The 23,702-nt window shown below is 42.2% G+C and overlaps 1 protein-coding gene across 6 annotated transcripts in view; it reads left to right on the top strand.

Annotated features, from left to right (window-relative positions):
* Nucleotides 1–23,702, top strand: part of cutc (cutC copper transporter homolog (E. coli)) — a 24,714-nt gene extending 1,012 nt beyond the window's left edge. For 2 of the 6 annotated variants that reach the window (XM_078565057.1, XM_078565058.1), the window contains exons 2-9: nt 7,567–7,642; nt 9,919–9,978; nt 13,414–13,623; nt 17,042–17,077; nt 17,931–18,064; nt 19,167–19,194; nt 22,144–22,249; nt 23,204–23,565. In XM_078565057.1, coding sequence (XP_078421183.1) covers nt 7,573–7,642; nt 9,919–9,978; nt 13,414–13,623; nt 17,042–17,077; nt 17,931–18,064; nt 19,167–19,194; nt 22,144–22,249; nt 23,204–23,315 — 756 coding nt within the window. In that variant the 5' untranslated portion in view covers nt 7,567–7,572 and the 3' untranslated portion in view covers nt 23,316–23,565. Of the gene's footprint in view, nt 1–4,596; nt 4,684–7,566; nt 7,643–9,918; nt 9,979–13,413; nt 13,624–17,041; nt 17,078–17,930; nt 18,065–19,166; nt 19,195–22,143; nt 22,250–23,203 lie in introns of those variants that run through there. The other 4 variants (XM_078565060.1, XM_078565061.1, XM_078565059.1 and 1 more) reach the window with 3 other exon arrangements.

Genomic DNA, 23,702 nt, shown 5'->3' with positions numbered 1-23,702 from the left:
GACGATGCTTGACTAGCGGCCAAACAGCCTTTCCCCTCCTTTTTAAAATATTTTTATATCTGGTAGAGAAATTTTCAAAGAATTTTTTTTTCCAAAAAAAAAGCTTTTTTTTTTAGTGCCTTTATGATTTTTCTCCAGGATTGCACACAGCAGTGTCCTGGAGATTGATCTTCAATTCCTGGAGACTCCAAGCCAATCCTGGAGGGTTGACAACCATACTGCAGTGCATCTTGTAGATGGTGCACACTGCTGCCACTGTGTGTTGGTGGTGGAGGGAGTGAATGTTTAAGGTGGTGGATGGTGTGCCAATCAAGTGGGCTGCTTTGGCCTGGATGGTGTTGAGCTTCTTGAGTGTTGTTGGAGCAATGTTCATCCAGGCAAGTGGTAAGCGTTCCATCACACTCCTGACTTGTGCCTTATAGATGGTAGACAGGCTTTGGGTAGTCATGACATGAGTTACTCACTGCAGAATACCCAGCCTCTGACCTGCATTTGTAGTCATGGTATTTATGTGACTGGCCCAGTTAGGTTTCTGGTCTATGGTGAGCCCCAAGATGGTGACGGATGGGGGAATCAGCAATGGTAATGTCATTGCATCTCAGAGGCGATGGTTAGACTCTCTCTTATTGGAGATGGTCAATGTCTGGCCCTTATGTGGCACTAACATTACTTGCCATTATTCAGCCCAAGCCTGAATGTTCCCCAGCTCTTGCTGCATTTGCACATGGACTGCTTCAATATCTGAGGAGTAGCAGCAGAATTGTATAGAATCATAATCATCAGTGAACATCCCCACTTCTGACCTTATGAAGGTGGGAAGGTCATTGATAAAGAAGTTGAAGATGGCTGAGGACACTACCCTGAGGAACTCCTGCAGCAATGTTCTGGGCTCTGACAAACACCACCATCTTCCATTGTGCTGGTATGACTTCAGCCAGTGGAAAGTTTTCCTTCTATCCCTGTTGACTTCAATTTTACTAGGGCTCCTTGATGACATGCTCAGTCAAATATTGCCTTAATGTCTGGAGCACAAGTCTTCAGTACTACAACTAGGATACTGTCAGGCCCAAAAGCCTTTGAAGTATCCAGTGCCTTCAGTTGTTTCTTGATACCAAGTGGAGTGAATCGAATCAACGACTGGCAGGGGACTCAGGAGGAGGCTGAGGTGGATCATCCACTTGGCACTTTTGGCTGAAGGCTGTTGCAAGCACTTTAGCCTTGTCTTGTACTCATGTACTAGGCTCCCCGATCTTTGAAGATGGGGGTGTTCAGGTAACCTCCTCCTCCAGTTAGTTGTTTAATTCATGTTTGGATATGGCAGGATTGCAGAGCTTTGATCTAATCTGTTGGTTGTGGGATCACTTGGCTCTGTCTAGAGCATGCAACTCCAGCTGTTTAGCATGCATACAGTCTTGTGTTGTGGTTCAATAGAGTTGACACCTCATCTTTAGGTACAACAGGTGCTGCTCCTGACCTGCTATCCTGCACTCCTCATTGAATCAAGGTTGGTCCCCTGGCTTGATAGTAATGGTCGAATGAGGGATATGTCGGGCCATAAGATTATCGATTATGATTCTATACAATTCTGCTGCTACTGATGGCCCACAGCACCTCATGAATGCCCAGTTTTGAGCTGCTAGATATGTTCTGAATCTAATTTATTTGACACACAACATGATGAAGAGTATCCTCAGTGTGAAGATGGGACTTCATCTCCACAAGGACTGTGCGGTGGTCACTCCTACCAATACTGTCATGGACAGATTCATCTGCGATTGGTGAGGATGAGGTCAAGTAGGTTTTTTCCTCTATTGGTTCTGTCACCATTGTCACAGGCCCAGTCTGGCAGAAATGTCCTTCAAGATTTGGCCAGTTCAGTCAGTAGTATTGTTACCGAGCCACCCTTGGTAATGGACATTGAAGTCTGGAGTATATCCTGTGTCCTTGCTACCCTCAGTACTTCTTTCAAGTGGTATTCAACGTGGAGGAGTACTGATTCATCAGCTGAGGAATGGCAAGTGTCACATGACACAATCCCATGTTTATGACTGACAAAGAATGACTAAAAAAACGAGGGAGAAATTAGAGCATGAGAGAAAGCTAGCTTGAAATATAAAACAGATAGTAATAGTTTCTACAAGTATTTAAAAAGGAAAAGAGTAACAAAAGTGAGTGCTGGTCCTCTAGGGAGTGAGTCTGGGGAATTGATAATGGAAAACAAGGAAATGGAGTGTTGAACACGTATTTTGTGTCTGTCAGAAGTTATATAGTTCTCTTAGAAGACTTAGAAAACTACCCAAAGACATTTGAAAATCAAGATGTGGAAGGGAGGGAGGAGCTTAAAACAATCACTGTCACCAGAGACTAAGTACTGGGAAAACTATTAGACCTAAAAACTGAGAAGTCCCTAGGACCTGATGGCCTGCATCCTAGGGTCTTAAAAGCAGTGGCTGCAGAGATAGTAGAGGCATTGGTTATAATCTTCCTGGATGAGCACTTGGCACATCATAACATTCAAGGCTATGGGCCAAGTGCTGGTAAATGGGATTAAGTAGGTAGGTGAGGTGTTTTTCACATGTCGGTGCAGACTTGATGGGACGAAGGGCCTCTTCTGCACTGTGATTCTGTGATTCCAAAATTCCTTAGATTCTGGAAGAGTTCCAGTGGATTGGAAAATAGCAACTGTTACACCTTTACTCAAGAAAGGAACGAGACAAGAAACAGGAAACTATAGGCCAATTAGCCTAACATATGTTGGAGGGAAATTGCTAGAATCCATTATTAAGCAGGTTATTAAGCCGGATACTTAGAAAATTGTAATGGGATCAGGCAGAGTCGACATAGTTTTATGAAAGAGAAACTGTTTAATTAATTTATTAGAGTTCTGAGAGGAAGTAACAAACAAGGTGGATAAAGGGGAACCTGTAGATGTGGTGCACTTGGATTCCCAAAAGGCATCTGATAAGGTGCCACATCAAAGGTTACTAAATAAATTAAGAGCTCATGGTGTAGGTGGTAAGATATTAGTACAGATAAAGGATTGGTTAGCTTACAGGAAACAGAGATTAGGGACAAATGGGTCATTTTTGGGTTAGCTAGCTGGAACTAGTGGAGTACCACGGAGATCAGTGAGGCCCCAACTATTTATAGTCTGTATCAATGATTTGGGTGAAGGGACCGAATGTACGGTTGCTAATTTTGGCGATGCCACCAAGATAGGTAAGTAAGTTGTCAAGAGGAGGTAAAGAGCCTTACAAAAGAATATAGGTATGTTAAGTGCATGGGCAAAAAATTGGCAGATGGAGTTAAATGTGAGAAAATGTGAACTTGTCCACTTTGGCTGGAAGAATAGTAAATCAGTGTACTATTTAAATGGAGTGAGATTGCAGAACTCTGTAGTGCAGAGGGATCTGGGTGTCCTGGTACATGAATCACAAAGATTTAGTATGCAGATACAGCAAGTGATTAGGAAGGCAAATAGGAACTCGGCATTTATTGCAATGGGAATGGAATATAAAAAGTACTGTCAAGGGCCTTGGAGAGACCACAACTGGAATACTGTGTACAGTTTTTGCCTCCTTATTTGTAAAAAGTTATAATTGCATTAGGAGCAGTACAGAAAAGGTCCACTCAACTCATTCCTGGGATGAGGGGCTTATCTTCTGAAAAAAGATTGAACAGTTTGGGCCTAAACCCATTGGAGTTTAGAAGAATGAGAGGTGATCTTATTGAAACATAAGATCCTGGGGGGACTTGATAGGACGGATACTGGGAGGATGTTTCCTCTTGTGGGGGAGACTAGAACTAGGGGATACAGTTTAAAAATAAAATGGAGATGAGGATTTTTTTTCTCTGTTAGAGGGTTATTAGTCTGTGGAATCCTCTTCCCCAGAGAACATTGGAGGTTGGGTCATTGAACTTCTTCAAGGCCGAGTTAGAATTTTGATAGACAAGGGAGTCAAGGGTTACGGGGGCAGACAGGAAAGTGCAGTTGAGACCACAACCAGATCAGAGATTAGATCCTGCACCGTCAGGACCTACCCAGGACCATGTCTTCTGGAACATCAGTGTAACTCTTATCTTGCTGCGAGGCAGGAATGTGTGACGAGCGCGATATGAACAGTACTCAACAAATTTCACATGCATCATTTGTTCCCCATGTTACTCACCAAATGGTATGACAAGAATTCCAGTTAATGATCAGTACAACTGGTGTTCTGGGTGCTCAATACAGCGCAGCTTCATTGGGTGGGCCATATTGTTTGATGTTGGATTGTCTCAGTGGGTAGCACTCTCACCTCTGAGTCAGAAGTTTCTGGATTCAAGCTCTACTCCAGGGATTTGAGCACAAAATCCAGGCTGACACTCGCAGTGCAGCACTGAATGAGTCGGGGATGCCGTCTTTTGGATGAGACATTAAATTGCCCTTTCAGGTTGAAGTAAGAGATCCCATTGCACTATTTTGAAGCAGAGCAGGTGACTTCTGCTTAGAGTTCGGGACAATATTATGTGTTGCTCTTTAATTTGAAGGTGGTGTTTTATCCCTCATCACATGATCAGAATGGCTGCACCCACACTGACTTCAGTTCACTTCCTGCTCCAGTTCGCTGTATGTGAGCCACTCCAAGGCTTTTTTACTAGAGCAGTAAGGTTGACTGCCAAGCAGGATTTCCACGCTGACAGGTAACTAGCCCAGCAGCCCTTTGAGAGCTTTTCATTCTAAGCGGAGGCATTTAAGAAGGAATCTGTTTTGGTGGAGGGTCTTTCATGACTGCAGAATGTCCTGAAGTGCTTTTCACAGCCAATGAAGAATGCTTTTTGAAATGAGGTCGCTGTGCAATTGCAAGGAAACAATGCAGTCAATTTGTGTCCAGCAAGCTCCCACAAACAGCTAATCTGTTTTCAACACCATTAATTGAGGGGTTTAGGAAGAAGCTTGCCTAGACTGTCAGTGTAAGTGTAACCTTGGCTGTTTCTCTGCTGCAGCTGTCAAAAATAAACCCCAAACTTTTCAATTGATGAGTTCTTGTGAAATGCTGCCCAGCGCTTCAATGCAAAATCCAGCTAGTGCTGCCAATATCCAGACTTCAGTCACCAGGGGATTCTGTGCCAAATGGGAAAGAGATTAAAGGGATTAGGTTAACACTTTTACTTGCTCTGAAACAGTGACATTGATTGATTTCAAAATTTGACAGCCAGGTTTCAGATTAGGATCATGTTTCTGGTGTTTGACTTGTTTCCTCCCCATCCCTGTGTGTTCCCCTAAGCAGTAACCACATGTCCTGTACATTTTTCCGTGTAGAGTTTTGTACACCTGAAAGGATGAATCTTTGTGTAGTTTTATATTTTAATCTTAAAAATATCTAGCATTCTTCTAGCCCTTTTCACGATCTCCGGACATCCCAAAGTACTTGACAAAGCACTTTTGAATTGTAGTCACTGTTGTAATATAGGAAATGCAGCAGCCAATTTGCGCACAGCAAGATCTCACAAAGAGCAGTGTGATAATGACAAGGTCACCTTGTTTTAACGATGTTGGCTGAGGGATAAATATTGGGCCAGGATATTGGGGACCTGTTCCGCATTACCCCAAAGGATGATCGAATCAGATTCCACAGGAACTTTAAAAAGGCAATTGAACATGTGTTTGAAGAGAACTAATTTGCAGGGTTATGGGGAAAATATGGTATGGGTCTAAAGTGGACTGCTCTTTTTAGGAGGCAGCCAACTCAGACACTTCAGGTTGAATGTCCTCCTTCTGTACTGTAAGATTCTATTAGAATTTTCCTACTCTTCCTTGAACAAGTGCCTTTAGATTTTTTTATGCCTGCCTTAAAGGGCAAATTTGTTTAATGTCTCATCCGTGCTAGACACTGAAGCATCATCTGTGACATTTTACATCAAGTTGAGGGATGCCAGTGCTGGAAAATAAAAGACAGTTTCCAAATCTGGTACCAGTACATTCCTCTTACATGGAGTCAGCTCCGTTCCAACCATGCCTGCCTGGTTTATCCAAGGCAGCAGTGGAATATTGGGCCAAAAACAAAAAATGCTGGAGAAACTCAGCAGGTCTGACAGCATCTGTGGAGAGAAGGACAGAGTTAACATTTTGAGTCTGGACTCAAAACATTAACTCTGTCTTTCTCTCCACAGATGCTGTCAGACCTGCTGAGTTTTTCCGGCATTTTTTGTTTTTGTTTCAGATTTCCAGCATCCGCGGTATTGTGCCTTTATCTTAGTGGAATATTGGGTATGCATAGATATTGCATGCACCTACTTCACTACAAGATATCACTTGCAACTTTTTTGTTCTGCCCAGGCCACTTTTCTGATGTCGGGGAGAAAGTTCTCCACAGGTTAGTAACGGTGGAAGTGCCAGGAGAGATCAGCTCACCTGCCCCCAGTACAAGTGTTGGCTGACCTGAAAATAAGTGCCACTGGTGAGAGAGATGGTTAGCTTTACAGTGGGAGGGTTTCAGTGCCTCCAGAGGTACTGGTGTTGGCAGGTTTACAATGGGGCAGCAATTCCAGAGGCACATTTATCAGGGTAAAATGAGTTTGACATTGAGTGCCTCATTATAGAATAGTTTCGGTGAGGAGTAAACTCATTTACACTGCCTCATCAAACACTCCTAGGACAATTTAGTGCAGGTGAGACATAAAGAGAAGATTTTTCTGTGCTGCCCTTTGTTACCTAGATAAATTGATAAAAGGCTAAGTGACTGCTGGCTAATTCCCTTAAAGATCAAATGTCCTGAGGAAGAGAGAAGATAAGAGGATGGGGAAAGAACTGGGTCATGATTATAAACTAAAGATACTGTGGGCTAGATTGGAGGAGATGGAATTGCTACAGGGAGAACTTTCAGTGCAAATTACTCCCCATTTCTCTAATTTTGAAAGGGGTATCTCCTATACCTCCTCATTGTTTGCAAATGCTATTAATTCAGCAATATATTTACCCTCCCTTTGAGACCAGCAATTCAGAACTCTGCTCACAGCCCAAGCTACTCCAGTGGCATGTGTTTCTGGGATCACATTCTGCTAGGCCTGGACCATCTATTTCTACAGAGGTTAGCATTTTGTTGCCTGATGGCTAATCTCCCTCTCTCTTACTTCTTAGAATCAATCTCAGCATCTGTCCATCAGTCTCCCTATCTGATCTTTCTATTCTGTTGGTACTATCATGGGCATTGTGGTGCTTTCAAGCCTTCAAGCAGCATTTCCGACAATAACTCATTCTTTCAGACCTCAAACCTGCGGCGCTCTTCACCTCACTCAGATTTCCTTTTCCTCCTACAGCCTGGTGAAACCCAAGGTTGGCCAGACCTAATCACTATTAGTTGATTTACCTTGCCTTCCCTCCTCCTGGGGAAGATTCTTGTGCTATGGGCCTTTACCTTATCAGAAAAGGGACTGCCTTGGAGACTGATCTGTGTCCATTGGGAAACAATGATTCTGATGGCCAGTTGATGATTTATGGAGTTGCTAAAACATTTCCATGCATACATAACTGTGCTTCCAAACCTGCTATCTATCGCTTTAACAATACCATCTATTGATCCATAGGGTTGGATGGCAACAAGGGTTCTAATGGAGGTGTGTGTGGATTCAGTGGAATCTGCTGTCAATGCTCAGAGGGGAGGTATGTACTTTACTAACCTTGTGTTTTTCAATAGACTGAGACTGTTTCTTAAACCATAAACTGTTCTTCGTACTTTCAGTCTTAACTCACCTTGTCCCAACCTTACTTGGAATGATAAGTACAACTGAGGATATGAACTGGGATTGGACTGTACCCGGATAGCATCACATAGTCACAGTTTGCACCAAAACACTACAAACTTGCATTAATATAGCGCCTTTAACATAATGAAATGTCCCAATGCACTTCACAGGAGTGTTATCAAACAAACTTTGACACCGAACCACATTAGGACAGGTGACCAAAATCTTGGTCAAAGAGGTAATTTTAAGGAGCTTCTTAAAGGAGGAGAGAGAAGTAGAGAGGAAGAGAGGTTTAAGAAGAGAATTCTAGAGCTTGGAGTCTAGGCAGCTGAAGGGATAGCTGCCATTGATGGAGGGATTAAAATCAGGGATGAGCAAGAGTTCAGAACTGGAGGAGCACAGATATCTTGAAGGGTTGCAGGAGGAGGTTACAGAGGGGGAGGGCATTGAGGGATTTGAAAGCAAGGATGAGAATTTTGAAACTGAGGCATTGTCGAACCAGGAGCCAACGTAGGCCAGAGAGCACAGGTGACTGGTGATTACGGGCAGCAGAGTTTTGAATGAACTCACGTGGAGGGAGGAAGATGGAGAGAGTTGGTCAAGTCTACCAAGGCTTGAATCACTAGGTGTGGTGAATAGCATAGATGCATTCAAAGGGAAGCTAGACAAGCACACGAGGGAAGAAAGGAATAGAGAGACATGTTGCCAAAGCTTTTTGTCTTGCACTATCAGGACAAAAGCAAAAATGCCAAATTTCAAACCATCACAGCAATGTATACAAAATGTATTGTGATTGTTTGAAATTTGGCATTCTTGCGTTTGTCCTAATGAGTGCAAGACGAAAATCTTCAACATGTCTCTCTTTTCAGCAATATTCAAGTTCTGTACTACCAAGAGAAAGGAATAGAAGGAATATTGATAAGGTTGGAAGAAGAGTGTTAGGAGGAGGCTAGTGTGGAACATAAACACTGGCATTGTCCTAGTAAAAACAAAAAATGCTGGAAAAACTCAGCAGGTCTGATAGCATCTGTGGAGAGAGAAACAGAGTTAACATTTCGAGTCCGCACGACTCTTCTTCAGAGCTAGAGAGAAGTAAAAATGTGATGGAATTTATACTGTTTAAAGGGGGTGGAGCAGGTGAAGCTGGATAGAAGGTCAACAATAGGTGGGGACTAAGGAAAGGTTGACAAAGGTGTCATGGATACAAGACAAAAGGAATGTTAATGGTAGTGGTGAAGACTAAAAAAGGTGCTGATATTGGCATAAAGGTAAGAAAGCAGAATGTGTTAATAGCAGAACAAGGGTCAGCGCTCTGTGAAAGAACAACATGGAACAAGTGACAGATGGTCCTATTGGGTGTTGGGGGGGGCGGACTTAACATTGAGTTCAATAACTTCAGACCATGAACTCTCTCCTCTATCTTCACCCCTTTTTAAATTCCCTTTTATCAAATGTATTTTTACTTTTTATTTACTTATTTTCATTTTTATTCATTGTTTTATCCCTTTTTTATCCCTTTTTTATCATTTTTCCCCAACCACTGCCCCCCTCCCACCCGCCACTCCAATAGGACCATCTGTCACTTGTTCCATGTTGTTCTTTCACAGAGCACTGACCCTTGTTCTGCTACTGTCACATTCTGCTTACTTACCTTTATGCCACTGTCAGCACCTTTTTCAGTCTTCACCACTACCATTAATACTCCCTTTGTCTTTTGTCCATGACACCTTTTGTCAATCTCTCCTTAGCCCCCTTATCACTTGCCTTCTATCCAGCTTTACCTGCTCCACCCCCATTAAACAGTATATATTTCACCACATTTCTACTTCTCTTTAGCTCTGAAGAAGAGTCATGCGGACTCGAAACATCAACTCTGTTTCTCTCTCCATAGATGCTGTCAGACCTGCTGAGTTTTTCCAGCATTTTCTGTGTTTATTTCGTATTTCCAGCATCCGCAGTATTTTGCTTGTACCACTGGCATTGTCCTGTTGGGTCAAAAGGCCTGTTTCTTTGCTGTATATGCTACGTAAGGTTAAATCTCAGCTGGGTCCTTTCATCCTCTTGGAAGAATTAGTCCAATTATTGTACAACCTGTTGAGTATTTCCAGAATTATCTGGAGGTCACAGCTTTTCTTTTGGCCTGTATGCCTTTTTGAGTTGCTTTAACCCGTTAATTTTTGTGATTGTTTTCAGGAGCATCTCGGATTGAACTGTGTTCTGGCCTAATGGAAGGAGGCATCACCCCCAGTGTAGGTGAGTGCCAGAGCTTCTGTTGTTTCTAACTGATCTGTGCAGGTTGAAGCAAAGTCACTGGGAGATGCATCTCTATCATGTGGAACATGAACGCCGGCATAGACCAGGAGGGCTGAATGGCCTCTTTGAGCTGTAGACTCAATATAATTCCCTCTCCTCATTCCACTGGCTATCCAGTTGATTGGGGATTTGCAATATTTCCTGTTGCAGCTAGTGAAGCATCAGTAGCAAGGGTAACCGCCCATCAAGTGCCCTGCTTCACAGTCAGAAACTGTCCAGCGCCTTTTCAGAAGAGGCCACTTGTGCAATGCGGGCTTAACAATGGTGACTGCTGTAGACAAAGCAATTTATTTTGACACATAATATTAAGCTAAGTGTTTGTGAGAGACCCTGTAAGACTCTCTTTTGCTTGAGAGTTCTGTGCTTTGAAGTTTGAAAACTTTCTGATAGTGAACCAGAGATACTAGTTTGCGCTGGGGTACAGTTCCACAGATGCCACGAATCCTTTGGTACCATGCACATGTTGCCTTTCCTCATGGCATGAGTCGAGACAGAAAATGCTTGTAGGATAATCAACTGTGGGAGGCAATCCTGTATTCGCTTGGCAATCCCCCAAGCCTATTTTTCAGCTAACCACTGGATAGCAGTCAACAGCAACAGCTTGTATTTATATAGCACCTTTAACATAATAAAATGTCCCAAGGCACTTCACATTAGGGTTATCAAACACAATTTGACACTGAGCCACATTAGGAGATGCTGGAAAAGTGACCAAAAACTGGATCAAAACAGAATGTTTTAAGGAGCATCTTAAAGGAGGAGAAAGATTGGGGAAGTTTAGGGAGGAAAGTCCAGAGCTTAGGGGCCTTGGCAACTGAAGTCACAACACCAATAGGTGGAGCAATTAAAATCGGATGCACGAGAGGCAGGGATTAGAGGAGTGAAGATATCTCAGAGGTTGTAGGACTGGAGGAGGTTACAGAGATAGGGAGGAATGAGGGCTGTAGAGTGATTTGAAAACAAGGATGAGCTTTTTTTTAAAATCAAGGTGTTCATAGACTGGGAACCAATGTAGATTAGCACAGGAGGTGATGGGTGAATGGGATTTGGTGCAAGTTAAGAGATGGGCAGCAGAGTTTTGGATGAGCTCGAGTTTATGTAGGGTGGAAGAAGGGAGGCCTACCAGGGGAGATTTGGTATAGTCACCATGACTGATTTTTTTTCTTCTTTCTCACATTGAAAGGGGAAAAAAAATTACATTGTACCAACAAATATGCGACTTGTTTTGGTCAGTATAGCCCAATCCACATAATGAGGCGCAGTCACCTCGAGCCATGGAACGGAGTACCCTCACTAATTTGATTTGGACACATTTTAAGAGCTTTTAGGTCATGACAAAGGAATTGGATTTATTTTCTTTGGAGAAAAGATGAGGGGGTGGTGTAAATAGATCTTTGAAATAGTGAGAGACTGGGAAATAGAATAATTATACAGCGGTCACAAAAGAAAACTAATGTGGCTCAAGCAAGACTAGAAATCAGAATAACTGTTTCGCACACAATACTGGAAGTGTGGAACAGATTTCCAGCAAACACAATTGGCATTGCTCTAGTTGAATACTCATGCCAAAACACTGTGGTTTTACAAACTTCATCTCCCACATTGACTGCTCACCAAGGCAAATACCAGAGTTCACAATGTTAGTGGAATGTTAATTATATTGTTAAGATACACAGATGAAGTGCATTGATTAATTAAATACTTAAAGCACTTATAAAGAGAGACTTCCTGTCAACAGTTTAAGGGGCTATCACTTTAATTTGATTAGTCTATTTGTTAATTTGCCAGTTTGTTAAAGTTGTACTCAAAAGAATATAAAGAGAGACTTCTTCTGCTACAGTGTCTCTTTAAGGGGCTATCACTTTAATTTAACTTTGTAATTGGTTAATTAGTCTAATTTTGTTTAACCAAAAGAGTATAAAGAAAGACTGGTGGAAACACTGGGTTAGTGGGTAGGAGGCTGATGGGCAATGCTGCATTCTGTAAATAAAGGAACTATCAAGAAGGGGATTTGTGTCCAGTTTTTCACTTCACCATCTGGCTTTAGACTCATTTAACACACAACTTTGGTATCCTGCCCAACCCAGGTTTTAGTTTCTAAGCCCACTTCTTAGCTAACACCGAGACAACTTATTTTCACCTCCATAATATTTCCCATCTCTGTGCTTACCTCACTGTCACCCCAACCAAATACTAATCCATGCTTCCGTCATCAGCATGATTTCTGAAATGCCCCCACCTCCCTTTTCCTGCTTCCCAAGATACACCCTCTATCAATTCTTTAATTCATTCAAAATTATTCTGCCTACATCCTGATGTAGTCAAGTCCTGTTTGCCCATTGCTGCAATCCTCACGGTCATACATTGACCATTGACTTCTATCCCCTGACTCACTGATTTCAAAATCTTTGTTCTGTTCTGTAAACTGTAACTTCCTCTGTGGTTGTTCCTGTCCCAAGATCTTTGTTCCTCTAATTCCTGCCTTCCTGTGCATTCTCCCTCCCTTCACTCTACAATCACTGGAGGGGTTTTCAGGCCCTATCTTGTGGAACCTCCTCCTTTTAAAGCCGCCTCATTTCTCTCCTTGCCTTTAAACACCTCTCAAAACCAACCTGTTAAACCAGAATAGTAGAAGCAAAATACTGCGGCTGCTGGAAATCTGAAATAAAAACAGAAAGTGCTGGAAAAACTCAGCAGGTGTGGCAGCATCTGTGGAGAGAGAAACTGAGTTAATGCTCGGAGTTGAATATGACTCTCCGTTGGAATAGTCCATTGTCTTCCAAGACGGACGGATGTCTAAGGGGCCTGAAGCAGGAGAAACATCAGGGCCCTTGATTTCTCTCCCTGGTCCTGCTTTTAATAGAGCAAGTAGAGAGAAATTGTCTTCTCTAGCAAGTGCGTTGGTGACCAGAGAACATAGATTTAAAATAATTGACAAAAACACTAGTGGGGAAATGAGAATTTTTTCTCATGGAGGGTTGTTACTATCTGGAATGCACTGCCTGAAAGAGTGGTGAAATCAGATTCCATAGGAACTTTCAAAAGGTAAATGGACATGGGCTTGAAGAGAATGAATTGCAGGGTTATAGGGAAAAAAGCTGGGATGTGGAACTACGCTGAACAGCTCTTTCAAAGAGCCAGCACAGACATGATGGGCCAAAAGGCTTCCTTTTGCATTGTAGAATTGTGTGACTGTCTGGAATGTATCACCTGTGGAACATAAGCAGCCAGGGTTGAAAAGTGGAGATTTGGGGATGGACAGGGTGGATTTGTTTCATGATCTGACTAGGGAATTGGAGAAAATTCCTATTCAGGTTTAATGTGGCCTCCTCTCATTTATTTTGTTTTTTTTCTGTTATTGGTTGATCGCGACAGGTCTGCTGCAGGTGGTGAAACAGTATGTGAGGATTCCGGTGTTTGCCATAATACGCCCGCGGGGAGGGGACTTTCTGTACTCTGACAGCGAGATTGAAGTTATGAAAGCTGACATCAAGATGGCCAAAGCCAACGGTGCGGACGGCACTGTGTTTGGGGTTCTGACAGAGGATGGAAGAGTCAACGCTGAAGTGTGCATGGATTTAATTGGTATGAGCCCCACACTAGACGTAGGTGATCTGCTCAAAGTGTATAAGATGGAAGACGGTGGCATAGTGGTAATGTCACTGGACTAGTAACCCAGAGACCCAGGCTAATGCTCTGGGGATAAAAGCAAAATACTGCGGATGCTGGAAATCTGAAATAAAAACAGAAAATGCTGGAAAACCTCAGCAGATCTGGCAGCATCTGTGGAGAGAGAAACAGAGTTAACATTTCAATTCAAACACAACTCTTCTTTGGAACTAGAGAGAGGTAGAAATGTGATGGATTTTATGGTGTTGAAAAGTGGTGGGGAGGTGAGCGGCGGCAGGTGGAGCAAAATAGAAGGTCAGGGATAGGTTAAAGGAAGAGGGAGATTAAATGACAAAAATATCATGGAACACAAGCCAAAGGGAGAGGTAATAATAGTATTAAAGACTAAAGCTTTGGACTGGGATTTTCCGATCCCACGGCAACCGAAATCAACGGATCTTTGGCTGGTCCGTCAGATTTTCGGTCCCACCCGTGAAGATTCCCACTGTGGGCAGGACCAGAAAATCCTTGCCTTGGTCCAGAGTAGGTGTTAATAGCAGAATATATAAATGTTTTTATTATTAATGCTTTGGGGGCATGAGTTCAAATCCTACAATGGCAGCTGGTGGAATTTAAATTCAATTAATCAATAAATCTAGAATTGAAAACTAGTTTCTGTAATGGTAACCATGAAACTATCATTGATTGTCATAAAAACCCATCTGGTTCACTAATGTCCTTTAGGGAAGGAAATCTGCCATCTTCACCTGGCCTGGCCTACATGTGACTCCAGATCCACAGCAATGTAGTTGTCTCTGATCTGCCCTCTGAACTGATCTAGAAAGCCACTCAATTCAAGGGCAACTAGGGCAACAAATGCTGGCCTTGTCATTGATGCCCACATCCTGTGAAAGAATAAAAATAAAATTTCCTCTGGTGATCGGGGTTATAGGACCAGTCTCCAGAACACTGCTATGAGCCATTCAGGGAGAAAGTCTTGGGGCAAAAAAAAATGTTCTGTGATTTTTGTTTTACATTTTCTTTCAACATTTATTAGTTTTAAAACTGTTGGGATGGGATTAAAAGGATTATTTGATCAACAATCAAACGTCATCCAGCTGGGTAATGTGGAGCTTGTTGGCTTTACCATTGAAACGGGAAGGCCAATGTGCCAGTACGTTTGTGTCCAGTGCCCAATAATGGGAGCCAGGGCAGAGCGGATAGAGGCAGTATGTCATGTGATGAAACCTCCAGAAATAATTCCAAGCAGAGTTAGCAACCCTATCTGGTGGAGTATCCAGATAAGCAGGGGAGCATTATCTTAAAATTAGAGCTACACTGATCAGGGAAGATGTCAGAAAGCACTTCATCACACAAAAAGTGATGGAAATCTGGAACTCTTCCCACTCCACAAAAACGTGTTGAGGCTGAGGGTCAGTTGGAGCTTTCAAAATTGAGATTGATAGATTTACATTGGCTAAGGACTACAGAACCAAGGCAGGTAGATGGAGTTAAGATACAGATCAGCCATGTTCTAATCGAATGATGGAACAGGCTCAAGGAGGCTGAATGGACTCCTCCGTTTGTATATTCCTCAGCACTCCAGGGCATTCAAGAGTGCCTTTTGGTGTAAACAGTTACCCTGTTGCTTTTCTTCCAGTGTTCTCCCTCTTCCAGTGTTCTCCCTCTTTCCTGAGGCGTTGACTTGTGCTGGGGTAATGCTTCCCAGAGGTCCCATTGATTGGGAACTACCTTTGAGACCATCTGTTGTATATTGTTACACAGCAACCTATCCAAAATCTTAGTTCTGTTGAAGGGTCATGAGGACTCGAAACGTCAACTTTGTTCTTCTCCGCCGATGCTGCCAGACCTGCTGAGTTTTTCCAGGTATTTCTGTTTTTGTTTTGGATTTCCAGCATCCGCAGTTTTTTGTTTTTATATCCAAAATCTAATTGGATTGGAGAACAGATTTGAGGAACTGAATTACCAGCCGCCAGTCAAAAAAAAGAAAGTTTTGCATTTTTACAGCACTTTCCCGACCACCAGATGTCACAAAGCACTTCATAGCCAATGAAGTACTTTTTGAACTGTAGTCACTATTGTAATGTAGGAAATGCTACAACCAATTTATACTTAGCAAGTTCTAAAATGCAATGTTCCAGGTTTACACCCCATTCCAGGGGCAGAATGTTTAGCTTGGCGTGCGGGCACAGCCCGACCCACTTGAGTGTAAAATAACCTGTGATGACGCTGGGCAAGCGTCCCGACGCCATCCTGTGCTCATGCGATATTTCGGTTGGCGGGTGAGCGCATAAGTGGGAAGCGTGCCCGCCGACAATTAAGAGGGCAATTAAGCCCATTAAAGTTCCAGTTGTCCACGATTTTTCATGGCCCGTCCAACACGGTTGGCGGACGGGCGAATCTGCCAGGCGGGCTTTGCATTTTTGATGAAACTTCATTCAAGGGCAGGATGAGGCTTCTGTTATTAAGTTTAAAAAAATAAAAATGGATGGACAGAATTTTCATCATGTATATGTTCAGGTGACTGATTCTGATGCTGGATTTTAAGGTCTTTATTTATTGGTTTAAAATTCTTCAGCTCCCTGAGGCAGCTCTCTGCCTTTAGGGAGCTTCATTCCACGTCCCCCCCCGCCATGCCCGCACTTATGTCCTCCCCCTGCCCCACCCCGGCAGCGTTAAGCATTTCAGCCCGTGCATCACACTGGCTGGCTGTTAATTGGCCAGCCAGCATGAAATCACGGTCGGGGGGGGGGTTAATCGCAGGCGGCAGTCCGTTCCCCCGGCCACTCCCAGGCCCTCCGATCACGCCCGCACGCCGACCTAAACATCCTGCCCCAGGACTTGAACAAAAAATCAAGGCTGACACTCCAGTACTGAAGGAATGCTGCACTGTTGGAGGCACCTTTCGGATGAGAAGTTAAATCGTGACCCCAATCTGTCCTTCAGGTGAACATAAACATGATACTATTTCGAAGCAGAGCAGGGGGTTTATCCCTAATTTCCTGGGCAATATTTATCCCTCAACCAACATCACTAAAAACAGATTAGCTCATCGTTATCTCAGTGCTATTTTTGGGAGCTTGCTGTGTGCAAATTGGCTGCCACATATCCTACATTATAACAGTGACTACACTTCTAAAGTACTTCACTGCTGTAATTTGCTTTGGACAGCCTTGAGGTCATGAAAGATGGTGTAGAAATGAGATTATTAGATTTGTGTTTCTATAGAGTGAAGGAATAGATCAGGTGATAGGGAGTTGGGTTTAAGATTAACAATAAAGGTTTGTTCAGCAGTTCTTATGTGTAAACTTTTTTCTTTTTAAGTCAATTGATAACTATTTAGAATGTTTAAATATTCCTTCCTCTGTTGCAGCTGAATCACGACCTTTGTCCGTGACTTTTCACAGAGGTGAGTACGTCTGAATAAAGAGATTGACTGTTGTGGATAAGATAGGTATAGCCTGAGGTGATCAAATACTTCAAAGGATGCAAGGGTAAGTTTGGGAGAAGGGGAATATACTGCTTCTGGAGAAATACTAGAGTAGGTGCATAAAGATTAACAGCATGATACCAGAACTGAAAGGTTATAATTATCAGGAAAGTCTGAACAGCTCTTCTCTGTAGAAGATTGAAGAGTGAGAGGTGACCAGATAGAGTTCTTTAAAATTATGAAGGAGTTCAATAGGGTAGAAAAGGAGGAGAGTTTCCATTGTAGGGAAAACCAGAATTAGGGGCCATCATTATAAGACAGCCACTAGTAAATCCAATAGAGAATTTTGTAGAAGTTTCTTCATCCAGAGTGTGGTGAGAATGTAGAACTCAACGATAGTTGAGGCAAAAGTCTTAGATGTATTTAAAGGGAAATTAAATAAACATTTATAAGGGAGAAAAGAATGGACAGATATGGTGATAGGGTGAGATGATGTATGATGGGAGGAAGTTTGTGTGGAGCATAAACACCAACATGGACCAGTTGGGCCAAATGGCCTGCTTCTGTGCTGTAATTCTGTGTAAGGCAAACTATGGTGTAGTGAAGCTGTGGAGATTAATGAATATTCTGGAGTTTTGCCTTTGAACTTCACAGTATTAACAAGTATTTTCCCTTAGAAAATGAAAGGTTTGGGTTAGAGTCCATGAGAGTGTAGATTTCACGATTGGGAGAAGGAGGTGGCTTTGACTTGTCAAGTTGACATTCCCTGATTTCTCTCTTTCTGGTAGTTGTACTGATCACCTGACACCAGCTGTTGCTTGTGTCCCCACAGCATTTGATATGGTGCATGACCCCATGACGGCCCTGGAGTGCCTCATCTCGCTGGGCTTTGAGCGGGTTCTCACCAGCGGGTGCGACAGCACGGCACTTGAGGGGCTGCCTACCATCAAGCGCCTGGTAGAACAAGTAAGTTTGTGGTTTGGGCAGCTTTTTTCTTTGAATGCACACAGCTTTCTATTGAGCCACTGGCACTGAGAAAGACTGATTACAAACTGCCAAGCATAAACACCAGGACGAACCCGCTGGGCTAAATAGCCAGTTTCTGTGCTGTAAATACGATTCAATGCAATGAAACATGATCTCAACTGTTGAAAAGAGGGGAGAGGGATAAGTCTGGTAATTACAGGTCAGTGAGCCTAATGTCGGTGGTAGGAAAATCAGAACTGGGGGCCATCACCATAAGACTGTCACTGATAAATCCAATAGGGATTTTAGGAGAAACATCTTTAACCAGAGAGTGGTGAGAATGTGGACCACAAGGGTAGTTGAGGCAAAAAACATAGATGCCTTTAAAGGGAAACTAGATAAGCATTGTCAAGACCGAAATTAATTCTTGCTTGGAGAAGTATGGGTTAATAAGGAACAACCAGTACAGATTTGTTAAGGACAAATTGTGTCTGTCTGACCTGAGTGAGTTCTTTAATGAAGTAGCTGAAGGCTGTGCTAATGATGTACGTATGGATTTTTGAAAGGCATTTAATAAAGTACCACATAACAGACTTATTAAGAAAATGGAAGCACTTGGTAGTAAAGGAATGGTGGTAACTTGGGTGTACAACTGACTAAGGAATAGGAGGCAGGGACTGGTGAATAGAGGAGGTTACAGTGTTAGGGAGGGGTGAAGCAATGGATCGATTTGAAAACAAGGATGATGATCTTAAAATCAAGGTTTTGCCAGACTGGGAGCCAAGGGCTCAATGAGCACGGGGCTGAGGGTGTCTTGGTTTGAATTAAGTTAGAGGCATCAGAGTTTTACAGTGTGCTAGAAGGATGTGGTAGTACTTTTTCACCTATCCAACCTAACCTTTAATGTTAATATAATTTCTGAGCTGAATCACTGACCCTGTAAGTGAATTTCGCAGCCTCATGAAGATGTTTCTCAAGCCCTCTGTCCTAATTCTCTTGCATTTAACCTTATGTATGTGTAGCAGTAACTGAAGTCCTGCAGTAATGCTCTTCTTTTAGCCTTTAATTTTGGTCTTTTTTTTTTCCCATTTACAACATTTAGGCAAAACAAAGGATTATTGTCGTACCAGGTAATATTGTTTGCTGTTGTGTTTTCAATTATTTTGTGATTTCAAATTTTGTTCATTGCTCTGTGGACAGTAGAATCTGGAGGGGTATGATACAGATCGGCATAGGAAGAGATTATTCCAAAAATTGAGTTTTTTTGCTTACATTGTACCATTTTTTGACCATTTTCTCTCTATTCTGGTACACCCAGTGTTAAAAACCAGGTTCACCCATAGGAGGTGGTCCAGCTTATTTTGATACTTTGAAGTTTATCGATGGGCCATGCAAAAATATCATATGGAATGTTGTAGGATTAACTATCAATCAACTCCTGCCTCACATTACACACAATCTGTTTCGTTGATGTTCTTTAAACCTAGACCAATGTAGGGCAGTGAGCAGAGGGGCTGACGGGTGAACAAGACCTGCATATGAACAACCATTGGCAATCTGATGCACTCCCAGGTCAGGTGCAGCATGGGAGGAAGGCTAGGAGAGAGGAGAGTGCTTTGCATTAAACTTTAAAAGTGGCCTCATGAAACACACCTATATTGTTCATAAAGATCACAAACTGGGAGCATTCTGAAGTACTGCAACGTTACACCCAAACTAAATCTTCTCTTGCAGTGCAACAACCTTACAAGATCACTTGTGACCATTTTCTTATTTTCAGTCATCCCATGCCTTCTCTGAGTGATTAAGTCCCAACTATTGGTCAAATTAGCAGCAGTTTATTTGCTTTAGGCCCTTGCCTACCAGGAGCTGAACTGAAACAAAGGAACAGAGCATGATGCAGCAGCTGATTGATAGCTAATCCTACAATGTTCTATACAATATTTTTGTACGATTCATCAATAAACATAAAGTCCGAAGAAGATATATAATTTAAGAGCATAAGAAATAGAAGTAGGAGTAGACCATATAGTGCCTCAAGCCTGCTCCGCCATTCATTAGACCTGCCTCAAATCCACTTTCCTGCCTGCTCCCCATATCACTTGATTCACTTACATAACAAAAATCTTTTTACCTGAGCCTTAAATATATTAATAATGGAATATTCACAACCGTCTGAATGAAGAAATTTCTCTTCACCTCAGTTCTAAATGATCTGTCCTGAGATGTGCCCCCATGTTCAAGATTCCACAACCAAAGGAAACAACCTCCCAGTATCTGTCATATCAAGCCCATTCAGAATCTTCTATGTTTCATTCTTCTGAACTGCAGAGAGTGCAGGCCCAATTTACTCAGTCTCTCATCATAAGACAGCCTTCTTATCCCAGGGACCAATCTAGTGAAGCTTTGCTGTACCGCCTCCAATGCAAATATATTCTTCCTTAGAGGGAGGCCGTGGCCTAGTGGCATTGTCACTGGACTAGTAATCCAGAGATCCTCTGGGGACCCGAGTTTGAATCCCACCACGACAGATGGTGGAATTTGAATTCAATAAAAATCTTGAATTAAAAGTCTAATGATAACTATGAAGCCATTGTCATAAAAACCCATCTGGTTCACTTTAGGGAAGGAAATCTGTCGTCCTTACCTGGTCTGGCCAGATTCCAGTAATGTGGTTGACTCTTAAATGGCTCAGGAAGCCATTCAGTTTCTCAAGGGCAAGTAGGGATGGGCAATAAATGCTGACCATGTCCCGTGAATGAATTAAAAAATAAATAAATATGGGGACCAAAACTGCACATAGTATTCCAGATGTGATCAGAACTTATACAATTGTAGCAAGATTTCCTTATTCTTATACTGAAATCGCTTTGCAATTAAGGCCAACATACCATTTGTCTTCCTGTTTGCTCCCTTTACCCGCATGCTAAGTTCCTATACTCCTTGTACAAGTACACCCAAGACCCTCTGACATCAAAATTTGAAAGTTCCATGCCTTTTGAAAGACATTCTGTTTTTCTATTCTCACTACCAAAGTGAATAACTTCACATTTCCTCATATTATACTCCATCTACCAACTTGTTATCCACTCATTAGTCTATCTGTATTTCTTTTCAGCTCTTTGTGTCCTCTCACAGTTTGCATTCCCCCCTAATTTTGCTTCATCAGCAAGCTTAGATCCATTATTCTCTGTCTCTTTGTCTAAGTCATGAATATAGATTGAAAATAGCTGAGGCCCTAGCACTGATCCTTGTGGCAGCCCCACTAGTTACAGCCTGCCAATTAAAAATATCCTGTTCATTCCTACACTATGCTTCCTGCCCATTAACCAATCTTCTATTCATGTTAATATATTACCCTCAATCCATGAACCCTTATCTTGTGTGTTAACCTCTTGTGGCATCTTAGTTATCTTCATTTCTGTGCTGATGATGTTGCTGTTCCTTGTAAAACCAATACCTGGTGACTTGGTTATTCCAAACTTTTCATTCCCCAGCAAAGCGTCCCCTCCGATGTACTAGATAACGTAACTTCTCTTGTGTGTTAATATATAGATTGTATAACTGAGATTTTCAATTGATAGTAATCAACCATGGATCAGCTAGTAGCATTCCTTCTGCTGAGTCAGAAGATCATGAGTCCAAGTCTCACTCCAGACACTTAACTACACAATCTAGGTCTACACTGTCGGTGCAGTACTGAGAGTGTTGCACTGTCAGAGATGTCTTAACACCTCATGTGAAAGATGGCAAGGTCTTACCTGCTCTCTCAGATTAAAGATCCCGTGGCACTATTTCAAAGAAGAACAGGGGGTTCTCTCTGGTGCTCTGGCCAATATTTATCCCCCAATCAACATCACTGAAGCAGATTATCTGATCATTATCACATTGCTGTTTGTGGGAGCTAACTGTGTGCAAATTGGCTGACTCATTTCCAACATTACGACAATAACTATACTTAAAAAGTACTTCATTGATTGTGAAGAGCTTTGCAACTGAGATTATGAAAAGTGCTATAGACATGCAAGTTTCTTTCTTTTCAACAAAAAATGCCCCTTTTATTGCTGTGTGTTGTTTAGGGGGTGGAATAACAGAGAGAAATGTGCAGCGGATTCTGGAGGGTTCCGGAGCCCAGGAGTTTCACTGCTCTGCCCGATCCTCTAGAGACTCTTTAATGAAATTTAGGTAGGTCAATTAGAGTGATTGACTTGAGGGGATGTGGGGAATGGGAAGATCATCTCCATCAACTTGTTACAAATAATTAGTGAAAATATCCACGTTTTATTTATTACTTTTTGCTCGGTCTTGGTGAATTTCTTCCTGTAGTTCCTATAGTAAAAGGATATTAGTTCTGCAACAATACATTCTGCATGTCTTAGGCCTAGGTGGTTATCTTAAACAATCAGTTTTAACGTATTGACTAGTGACAGTATGTTCTTATATAACTATACTTCAGTATTACATTAAATGACAAGCAACTAATACAACCTCATTTCCTCGTGGGCTTCAATTCGATTAAGCTTGACCGCTATCACGAGACTATTGACTTTCGACTGTGCAAAAAGCCGTAGCAACTACTGACCACTGGGCCCTACTATTAGGTCTACAGGTTTTGTACTCTCTGAGAGTCTGCTTCTCCCAGTGCGTTCCTAAACAATACATGTAAGCTCAGTTTATATGTCAAAGGCTGGATGGTGATGTAGTGGTAATGTTACTGGTTCAGTCCAGCGGCCCAGGCTAACACTCTGAGACAAGGGTTCAAATCCCATGATGGCAGCTGGAGGAATTTAAATTCAATTAATTCATAAATCTGACATTAAAAGCAAGTCTCAGTGATGGTGACCATAAAATTATCGGATTGTCTAAAACTCCCATCTGGTTCACTGATTTCCTTTAGGGAAGGAAATCTGCCATCCTTACCCAGTCTGGCCTACATGTGACTCCAGACCCACACAATGTGGCTGACTCTTAACTGCCCTCTGAAGTGGCCTAAAAAGCCATTCAGTTGTATTAAACTATTACAGAAAGAGCCAGTGCGTCACAAGGACATTTTAACAGCATGGTCTGATGGAAAAATAATATTCTAACGCTCAGAGCTGTGGTGGGATGATATGTGTGTGCTTCTTCTTTTCTTGTTAGAAACTCCTCTGTTTCCATGGGAGCGTCTCTCACTCCGCCAGAGTACAGTGTGAAAGTGGCAGACATCTGCAGGATAAAAACAATAATCGCTATTGCCAAGGACACTGTATAAATACCGAGAATCTTGCAACTAAGAAAACCAGGGAATAAATACTGCTACTAAAATGGAAGATACACGGAAGCATTTACCTGATCGAGTATGGGTCTGTACAGTTCAACAATTGTGACTTGTTCACTAACTGGGAGAGGAACAAGCAAGAGGTTTGGGTTGAACACAATTCTTTAAAGAGGAAGTCTTGTGGCCGAGGAACCTTTTTACATAATTTTTGTACAATTTATAAATGATCGGCTCCATTTTCAAAGCAGTGCAACCAGAATCCTTATTTGTAGTGTCTGGTCGTGTGAAGAAGGAGCTCAACATGCACTCCTGTACAAGGAGTGTGATCGACCGCCAGTGCTCACAGCTTACTTTTATAACAATTAAAAATTGTTAACTAAA

The sequence above is a fragment of the Cetorhinus maximus genome, chromosome 20 (genome assembly GCF_964194155.1).
Source record: "Cetorhinus maximus chromosome 20, sCetMax3.hap1.1, whole genome shotgun sequence".
NCBI lineage: Eukaryota > Metazoa > Chordata > Chondrichthyes > Lamniformes > Cetorhinidae > Cetorhinus > Cetorhinus maximus.
The sequence above is the reverse complement of the archived record's forward strand: the minus strand, read 5'-3'. Positions and strand labels throughout refer to the sequence as shown.